This window comes from Natrix helvetica (assembly GCF_964273705.1).
Source record: "Natrix helvetica genome assembly, chromosome: 14".
Taxonomy (NCBI): Eukaryota; Metazoa; Chordata; class Lepidosauria; order Squamata; family Natricidae; genus Natrix; species Natrix helvetica.
In genome coordinates this window covers 13,810,078-13,819,982 of record NC_138564.1, presented here as the reverse complement: position 1 = coordinate 13,819,982, position 9,905 = coordinate 13,810,078, and the positions used below count along the sequence as shown (strand labels likewise).

The window sequence follows — 9,905 nt, the reverse complement described above, 5'->3', positions numbered from 1 at the left end:
GACAGGTAAATTGGTTCCCTCCATTTCTCAAGGCCTTGGGCAGAAATGGTTCACCAGCCAAACAGGGCTTTTGAAAACTGGCAGGGCAGGGGTGGCTGCTGACTCTCCCTAAGGCTCATGCACATTTTTCCAGCTGTCAGGACCAGCTTCCTGGGCATCAGAGATCAATGGGAGAAGGCAAAATTCCAAGGACAAATCAAAAACTCTGGGGGAGATTTGATGTTGCACAAATGGCCACACCAGTCGTGTTTGGCTTTCTCCAGCATCTGGCTGAGTGGGTTTGGGGTCTTCCATTGCCCCCATCCCCAAATCTGTGTGGTTGCAGAGCAATTTTGAGGAGCCTCTGCAGAAGAATTGCACGGATATTGGCTGTGTCATCCTGCCCGCAGCTTCCACTGACCACGGGTATTCTGGCACTCACCGCCCACACCACGATATTCCGAGCTGCCCATCTGCTGCAAACAAAGCCTCTTTCCTTTGGACGGGGGTGGGGGGGTGGGGAGAGGAAAAATCTTGGAGTAGCGGAGAAGAAATACTCCCGGCATTCAGCCTGCGATTACTGAAAGTGGCCAAGCAGAAGCTGAGCAGCGTTCTGGTTAAATGCTCCAATTTTCTCCGGCCTTCGCTTGAAATGACTGCAGCATTTTCTACCTGTGAGAAAATTGAGAGTGGCAGAAACTCTAAAAAGGGGAGGAGAAGGGGGTTGTTTTTTCTTTTGGGGAGGGGGGGGGATTTTCTTTGCTTGTTGTTTTCATTGCCATAACAAACCCTGAAGACACGCTAAGCCCAGATGCGTTTTTTAAAAATCTCAGCAGGTTGCATTTCCTGCCACTAAAGATTGGAGAAAACAAGTGCTGAAGTTTGGATGAAACACAGAAAGATTCCCTGGAGATTTCAGGGAAAAAAATAAAAATAAACGAAGGAGAGGTGTATGCAGTCCAAATTCTGATCCATACTAGAATGAATTGATGGACGCCGATCTTCTCTGTGGCCTGGACACAAAGCTATTTTCACCAGCAATGTACTTTTGGGTACCGAACATCGGAAGCAAAGCTGGTTCAGCAAGAACCTGCTTGACAAGGGGATTATTGATCTGGGGGTTATTGATCAGTCCTACTTTGGAAACAGATGGACCTCTGGGATCCAGTCCTTGTGCCTCAGAAGATCCCAGGATAAAGGAAAGGGGAGGATTCACTGCAGCCAATTCAGGGACTGGAGGTGAAAACATATAAAGAACGTTTGCAGGGATTGGGTAGGACTAGTTTAATGAAAAGAAGGACTAGGGGTGACATGATAGCAGGTTTCAAATATTTGAGGGGCTGCCATAAAGAAGAGGGGGTCAAATTATTCTCCAAATTACCTGAAGGCAGGACAAGAAGCAATGGATGGAAACTAATCAAGGAGAAATCCACCTTAGAGTTAAGGAGAAATTTCCTGACAGTGAGAACAATCAATCAGAGGAACAGCTTCCCTCCAGAAATTGTGAGTGTTCCATCACTGGGGTTTTTAAGAAGATGTTTGAGGACTATATAGGGTCTCTTGCTTGAGCAGGGGGCTGGACTAGAAGACCTCCAAGGTCCCTTCCAGCTCTGCCATTCTGATACCACTTTCTGAACCTTCCCAAGCCCACCACTCGGCTTCCCCTTCTGATATTTAACATCCGTGCCCCATTATCACCGATCGATACTACCAGTTATTACTTTAACGAGCTTAAAACCTGTCATTCTGGAGTTCCTCCCGATCTGCGCCTCACATGGCAGCTAATTGCTGCCAAAGTTATTTGGGGCGCTTAATGAAAATGCAAATACGGAGGCATTAATCAGACAATTACTTCTTAAGCAGGAGACAGGAGACGCTCCACCTAATTAAGAGATAAACAAAGTTAATCAGGGCCCTGACAACATCAGTTAAGGGGACGGATGGGCTGCGAAAAGGAATATTACGGAATGATGGGTTAATGGGGAGACACCCCCACACACATCTGTTTTTTCTCTGCAGCTGAATTTGCTGATGAAAGGGAACTAAATGTTGTTGTTGTTGTTGTTATTATTATTATTAACTTTTTAAAAAATGCCTTCTGTTTTGAAAGTTGAGTCACGGTCAGCAAAAAAACCAACCACCCTAACATCAAATCGCCATCACCCTCCATTTACAGGATGCGCCCAGATTCTAAGAAGGAATTGGAGCTAAATTCACCAGATATCGCAGAGTTTAATGGACTGAAGCTCGAAGTTTATGTAGCCGAGGTCAGACTATTATAAAGTCTGTTTTTCTTCCCTTAGATAAGAGGTGAATTCTTATTCAGGCGTGTATTTTGAATATCTATGGGGATCTGGGGGGGAGCAGGGAGTTTGGGGGGAAATCCCCAAATCTAGAAATCTAGCATCTCAAGGAGAGTGTTACCTTCCCTCTGGCATCGGAGTTATTTTATTGAGGGAGCCTATCCCTTGCTATTGGTGGAATGGCGCCTTATAGATTTTTATCCCACTTCTGACACCAGAAATCTATTTCTCAGGCGGTCAAATATGTCATTAGAGCAGCTGTGCAATCAAAGCCGCACCACTCTTTATGGGGGCTGCACATGTAAAAAAAAAGAAGAAGAGGGGATTGTCGCTGCCATATTGATTTTTTTGACCCCCCCCCTTCCTGCAGACACCATGGTCCCTGTAGTTTGATCCCACTTTTAAGGCCCCACATTTTCTGACCCTAGGAAGATCATTTGCTCCAAAGGGCCCCTAAAAATCTTCCTTACAAACAGAGAAATATTAAATAAGCTGCTCCTGATTCTTGGCAAGGAGATGTGTTATTTTTACCTTCCTTTCTGGGTTTTTAAAAAATAAATAAATAAACTGTCCATCCAAGAATGGTTTTGCAGGGGAGGGGGGGACACATTGTTTTTGTAAGTTCGCTTCTCAATGAACGCACAAATCCTGCAGCTTCCTCTATCTCCACATCTAGCAGCGAAAGGATCTGGAATAAAACAGGGGAGAACTGAGTTCAAATCCACCAGCAGCTACACAAACTCTCTGAGTGATTTTGGGACTTTTATTTACTCTCAGCCCAGCCTACTTCACAAGGCTGTTGTTTGGGAATGGAGGTGGGGGAGGATGGAGGGTGGGATAGCTGCAGGGAAGCTCCCGGGAGCTCCTGGGGAAAACGCAGCGTATCCATGTAATAATACGGTCTGAAAACCAGGCGCTTTTTTGGCAGGGGAGCTCTGCCTGCTGGCCATCGTTTCAAGAAAGTCAGCATCAAGCGTCATCCATATTCAAGGTCTGGTAGCCCCAAAAGACTCCGTCCCCTCCCCCCTTTTCCAATTATATTTGACCTTCATCTTTGGCTGCCCCACCTTGGCTTATAAAAATGCAGATGGAGTCGATAGCAGAGCCCAGGATTTACGAGGCTGGCAGAAAGCTACACTCCCTGCTGGTCATGGCTTGTGGTTGTGTTTGTGCTGCACACCAGTCTTCTAATAGAAATAGGTTTCATATAGACGTGTGTGTGTATGTACGTATGTATGTATGTATGTTGCATTTTTGCTGATAAATGAATATATATGTATGTGTATATACATACATGCATACATCAGCAAAAATGCAACACACACACAAACAAATATATACAATTACACACGCACAAACATGCAGAGTTATTGATTCTCCAAGGTAGGCTGAGCAGTTTACTCATCTATTTTGCCATCGACAAAACTACCCTGTTTCGTGGTTAAAAAAAGAATCCATAAAAGAAAGATTATATTCTGGAGAAGCTTGGCGCATGATGGGGGAAGAGGGGGGAGACTTCAACTCCCAGAATTCTCTGGGCACAATCTCAGCCAAGGGAAAAAATAAACGAATAAAAAGCCCCGCCCCTCCGCAGCCTCTAAAAATGCACCCAAGTGTTGGGTCCAGTCTTAGCATCGCTGGGCTGCTACTGCCATCTGCTGCCCATTCTGAGAAGTACAGCAAGTTGCTTTTTTAAAATTTCTCCCTTCCAAAGGAAGCTTTGAGTTGGGTGATTGCAAAGAGAAGGAGATTCTTTTGACTTCTGCAGAAGGTTTTTTTTTCAGGACCCTCAGAAAAAGGCCTCTTTCCCTTTCGCCAGAGCTGGAGGGTTTGCTTTGAGGCATCTTAAGACTCGACTCTGGGTGAAGCCCAGTTTGTCACTCCCCTTCCAATGACAATGGCACCCCCGTTTTGGAACCATTGTCGTTCGGGGAGATGGTCAGATCTCTGGAGAGTCCCAAAGACTTCGGTGGGCATTTTGCTCATATGCAGATCTCTGGCTTCACCCAGTCGACAAAGGAAAGGTCTCTCTCTCTCTCTTACCTGATGCAGGGAAGAAAAACCAGCAAAGACCCTCCCTCCACCCACACCAGCCTCACAATCAAATCCGAATCCGAATGAACTTCTCAATCCCTTCTGTCCTTTAGCTCAGCTGGAAGGCGCGTTCTTGAGGAAGGGATGGAACGAACAGAGACCAGCCCAGCTTCTCCTACGGTTCTTTATTACGTCGGGTATGAGAAGGGCGGCTTGGCGGGGAGTTTGGGGGGGGGAGGACGGGAGGGTTACAAGAGCATGCAGTGGAAAACCAGGCAGGCCCCCTCTATCCTGGGTGACCCGTTTGCCCGTGAGAATAAGTTGCCAACATTGGTTTGCCCTGGCAGAGTCATTGCATGCTGAATTGAATGCAACTGTGAAGAGAGAAAAGAAGGCGGGGGAGGGAGGGAGGGAGGGAGGCAGGAGTGGGGTCTTTGGGGTGGGGGGGCTGTCTCTTAAGTGCATGCTTTAATTACAAAGAGAGAAGGAAGGAAGGGCACCTTCATTGCAAATGGGGGGTGGGGGTCTTCAAATCAACCGGAAAGGACGATTAGTTCTCAGCCAACAGGTACGTTCATACTGTACCTACAAAACAGTATTGGGGGGGGGAAAGGTTCGAAGAGCTTTGGGGAGGGGGTTCTCGGTGGGGGGAAGGGGCAGAGCAGGGTGGGAGAGGAGCCGTGAAAGAAAAGGGGGGTCTTGCTTGTCTCCATTTTTGTCCATTTGTCCATGGCCGCTCTGGGGCAGAGGGAGGGTCCCTGGGGCATCATGTGGCCTCCCTGGGGGTACCGGCTGCTGCCCCTGGCGTCTCTTCCCTTGAGCTACTGCCTCCGTCCGCCAAGCAGCCAGGGGACCCTCAGCCGGGCGGCCAGGAAAGGAGGGAGGGAAGGAAGGAACCGAAATGAAGAGAAGGGAGGGAGGGAAGGAAGGGAATTTCAAGAACACTTGGGAGCAGAAGTCTCTTCAGCCAAAGGGGGGAGATCAAGATGGCATCAGACGGGGAGGGTGGGAGGTGTGTGGAGATAATTTAGCTGCCAAGAAGCTGAGCCGAACTGGGGTGCTCAATGCTGGGCTATTGCTTGAAAACCTGGGAGCCCCCCCCCCCCTTTGAGGGAGCCCATGAGAGGCCCAGAGCCAAGCAGAGAGGTGGCAGGGGAGATGACCTGGGCCGAGGGAGGGGAGGGCTCCTGCAGGGAGGGGGACCCTGCAGGGAGCGCAGCCGTGGGTTTCCCGAGAGCAAAAGGGACACAGGGGGTGGTGGTGGAAGATGAGATGGGCTGGAGATGGGGGGTGGGGGGCACAGCCCCCTTAATCGCTGGCCACGTGGTGCTCGTTCTGTAGGGCGTGCCAGCGTTCGATCCTCTTATCCTTGTTTTTTAGACACTCGTACCAGTGTTTCAAGCGCTCGCCTTTCGCTGTGATGCCCAGCTGGCAGCCGCCTGTGGCAGAGAGAGAAAGTGGGAGGGGCTCAGGAACAGCACAGAGCCCCCCTCCCCCCGGATGAGGTCACCTAAGCCCTTCCCCAGCTCTTTTGCCTTCAATGAAAGGGGCCACTGAAGACCACCACCACTCCACCCCCTTGAGCCAGAAACCCGAACGTTGGGGCAAGTCCTTTAAGGCAGGGGTCTCCAACCTTGCCAGCGTTAAGACCTCCTCCCCGGGAATTCTCCTTTCAGATTAAATGACATGAAATTGTCCTCATTCTAGACTGGAAGAGGCCACAACTTTGCAACTTTAAGACTTGTGGACTTCAACTCAACTCCCAGAATTCCTAGCTGGCTGGGGGATTCTGGGAGTTGAAGTCCACAGGTCTTAAAAGGTGAGAGACCCCTGCTTTAAGGTGGAATCCCACCATCCTCCCCACAAGACAGACAGGCAGGAGGAGCCTCCTTCCTGGAACACCCCCCCCCCCGCAAAACAAGCCAGCAGACCCCTCCCCAAAGTCTTCCTGTCGGGCTCCCTGCAGCCACTCACCAATGTAATCGTTGGACTTGCCAATGTCGTAATCCCAGACGGAGATGTCCAGGGACTTCTTGGCCAGGTCGCTGTGCTTGATAGTGTAGAAAAATTCCTATCCCAAAAGACAAAAGGGATCAAGATCAACAAGCACAACAACACAAAAGGCCTGTGAATGTGTGTGTTTCAACCTTTGAAGAAGGGAATTGATTTGTGCCCCTCCCTTCCTCCCCCCCTCTTTCTTTCTTTTTCTCTTTTGTTCTTTCTTTCCATCTCTCTCTCTCTTTCCTTTCTTTCCATCTCTCTCTCTTTCTTTCTCTCACTGTCTTTCTTTCTTTTCTTTCTTTTTCTCTTTCTTTCTTTCCATTTCTCTACCTCTCTTTCTTTCTTTCTTTCTTTCTTTCTTTCCATATCTCTCTCTCTCTCTCTCTCTTTTGGCATCCAGGTGTTTTTTTTTTATAAAAAAAAAGAATACACGTTATTTTTGAAAATATATATTTAAACCGTTTGCCCACCACCTGCCTGAACCAGGTGCCAAACAGAAAAAAGGCAAACAGGCTGGTGGGGGCATCGAGGTCAGGAAAAACTTTGGGAGGGGGGGCAGTAGAAATCCGGCTCCTGCCTCACCTCGTTGAATTCGGGGTTCAGCGTCTTCTTCTTAATCTGCGTCTTTTGCTTGGCTTTCTTGCCCATGTCGGGTTTTAAGCAACTGCGGGAGGGGGAAAGAGGGAAAGTGGAAAGCAGAGAGGAAGAATGACAGAATTGCAGAGGTGGAAGGGACCATGGAGGTCTTCTAGTCCAACCCCCTGACCAAGCAGGAGACCCTACACCAGGGATGGCGAACCTTTTCGGCAGCGAGGGTCCAAACAGGATGGCTGGAAACCCGGATGCCAGTTGGCTGGAGCGCACGAGCACCCCGGCCAGCTAGTCTGTGGGTTTCCATGCTCCGGCCCATGTGAAGACAAGCTGGCCGCTGCTCATGCATGCACCAGAAACCCGAAAAGCAGCCGAGGACACGCCCATAAAGAGGGCTCTGGGTGCCACCTGTGCCATGCGGGCAATAGGTTTGCCATCACGGCCCTTCACCACGTCAGACAAGTGGTTGTCCTGCCTCTTCTTGAAAACTCTCTCAACATCTGGGGGCAACTTCTGCTCCACGGCTTCATTGTTCTCACTGCCAGGAAATGTCTCCTTAGCAGGAGCCTTCAAGGGGGGGCAAAACCCACCCGCAAAATAAATCGAGGGTGACGTGGGGGGGTGGCCGGGGGGTGGGGGTAGAAGCTTCAGCCCGAGGGGAAAGAAGTATAAGGGCTCCAAGGAAAAGACCCATGGAATAAACGGTGACCGTGCCAATATTGGTGCCAACCAATTGTGCCAACCCATTGGTGTAGGACTCCTGAGAGCACCACCGATGGCTGCAGACGATGGGAGGAGTCAGTTTCTTTCCCCTTTTGCTCTTTGGCTGGCCCAGGGTGAGGGTGAGGGTGAGGGTGCCAGACCAGCCACAGGAACGAGGTTGGCCCCCAACTCTGCAACCCCTGGACCCCTCTCTACCCCCTAGGCCCAGATTACACGGCCCCCTCCCCCCCCCAAAAGCAGTGCCTTTTCTTTGCCAGGCTTCCTACAGAGGCAAACCTACATTTTGACAAAGGGGTCTGAGTAGCCATTGGCGTCCATGGCAGCTAAGTGGACGCAGCGCACCACGCCCACCACCAGGCCCCCTTTCTGGGTGTTGTACATGAGGGAGACCAGGATCTTCCCGCGTTCTTCCACCTCTCCGCCTTGGTCCATCTGTGGGGAAGAGAAAGGGGGGGGGGCACTTGTGCATATGCTTCACCACCCTCAAAGCTGAAAGAAAAAGATTCCCCTTGCTAGTCGTCCCTGAGTCGTCCCGTCACCTTCATCATCCTCAGCAGCTCCGGAGAGACCACCCTCTCTCCCACCCACGCTGGGGCAGGGGAGGCTCAGCCCTTAATGGAAGACCCTTCATCTGGAAGTAATGACAGCTGGGATCAATGCTGCATTTGGGCCACAAGGGGGCGCACTGCCCAAAGAAATGGAAAGCTCCAACTCTTGGCTTCTCCATCAATGATGGCCCAACCGCACCTTACCTCGTCTTCGTATAAGGCCATTCCTCGCGAGGAGCCGGTGGTTCCTGCCCGCTTCATCTGGGGGGAGCAGAGGAGAAGCAGAGTCACCACCCAGAAAGCAATTCAAGGCTGTGCTTTTTTTTAAAAATTAATATATAAGAGGGAACCTCCCAGATTCTGTATTTTCCCCCTCCCGCTGCACTCTCTCTCCCAACTGAACAGGATTTAAGTCTCGTCAGGGCTGTTTTTTTGCCTTAAATGGGTTTTCTCTCTGTGTGTGTTTTAGATTGTATTGTGTCTTGGTTTCCTTTTGTTGGCCAGAGTCCCCCTGGCTTATAAGCAGCCATCCGAATTGGTTACAAGCACTTAGACTTATATACCGCTTTGCAGTGTTCCTACAGCCCTCTCTAAGCGGTTGACGGAGCCAGTCTCTTGCCCCCAACAATCTGGGTCCTCCTTTGACCCACCTGGGAAGGAGGGAAGGCTGAGTCGACCTTCAGCCTGGTGAGATCTGAACTGCTGTGCTTCACTCTAACCACTGCGCCACCTCGGCTCTTTAACCGCCTTTCTGATACCTGAAGCTGCTCTTGAAACCGTTCCTGCCTCTGCCGCCCGCCTTCGCCCCCCTTCTCCTGGCACAAGGTGGCACAGTTTGGGCGAGCAGAGCCAACCAACCAACCAGCCGACCAACAGCTGGAGATGGAGACACCCACCGGGGCGACTCTTTCCAGGCAGATGTTGAAGTTCTTCTTCTGGTTGACTTTCAGCTTCTTGAGGGCCACCCTCGTCTCCCCGATGAACTCGTTGTGGCCGAATTTGTCTTCGTCGCAGACCGAGATCCTAAGCGGCAGGAGAAGGGAGAACCCAGCTGGCCTCTCGGGTGGGAGGTCCCCCCTGCCCCACATCAGTGGGAGAATCAGGAAAGCCCTGCACGCTCTGCAAACCCAGGCAGTCCTCGACTTACGACCACAACTGAGCCCCAAATTTTGCCTCGTTTTATGACCTTCCTCGCCACCTTTGTTAAGTGAATCAGGACAGTTGCTGAGTCGGTAACATGGTTGTCAGCAGTCTTCAGCCACTTTTTTCAGTGGCCTCGTAGCTTTGGTTGCTAAATGAATTGTCGTAAGTCGAGGACTACCTGTAGACCAAGCCCCTGCCTTAGGGGGATTCTGGGAGTTGAAGTCCCCCCCCCCAGAGCCCCTTGCCTTAAGGTCTTCCTCTGCATGTCCTCATCGGTGATGCCGTGGTAGACTAGCGTTTCGTTCCACACCGGATTACGAGTGTTTCTCAGCGTCTTTGTCCTCAGTTTGTTGGACTGGATGAAACGGGGGGGGGGGGGGGGAGGGGAGGGGGGGGAAAGGCATCTTTCTCTCCCTCGAATCCAAAACGTCCCATTTCAGAGGCCGGACTGAGCCACGCTGGACCCCAGACCCTTCCCCCCCCCTTTACCTTGCTGGCCCCCGGCAACAGGTGGAGTTTGACGTAGGGATCCGCCAGTCCGTTGGAATCCATTGGCTTCAAGCCCTGGTAGAAAAAAGATCCC

General features: G+C 50.8%; 1 protein-coding gene across 1 annotated transcript in view; it reads right to left on the bottom strand.

Moving 5' to 3' along the window:
- Positions 1 to 4,493: 4,493 nt before the first annotated feature.
- The window catches only part of RPH3A (rabphilin 3A), a 28,494-nt gene continuing 23,082 nt past the window's right edge, over positions 4,494 to 9,905 (bottom strand). Inside the window, exons 12-19 of the mRNA XM_081966327.1 lie at positions 9,812 to 9,886; positions 9,568 to 9,677; positions 9,076 to 9,202; positions 8,384 to 8,440; positions 7,912 to 8,063; positions 6,900 to 6,981; positions 6,291 to 6,387; positions 4,494 to 5,755 (exon numbers count right to left, since the gene is read on the bottom strand). Coding sequence (XP_081822453.1) covers positions 5,625 to 5,755; positions 6,291 to 6,387; positions 6,900 to 6,981; positions 7,912 to 8,063; positions 8,384 to 8,440; positions 9,076 to 9,202; positions 9,568 to 9,677; positions 9,812 to 9,886 — 831 coding nt within the window. The 3' untranslated portion in view covers positions 4,494 to 5,624. The remainder of the gene's footprint in view (positions 5,756 to 6,290; positions 6,388 to 6,899; positions 6,982 to 7,911; positions 8,064 to 8,383; positions 8,441 to 9,075; positions 9,203 to 9,567; positions 9,678 to 9,811; positions 9,887 to 9,905) is intronic.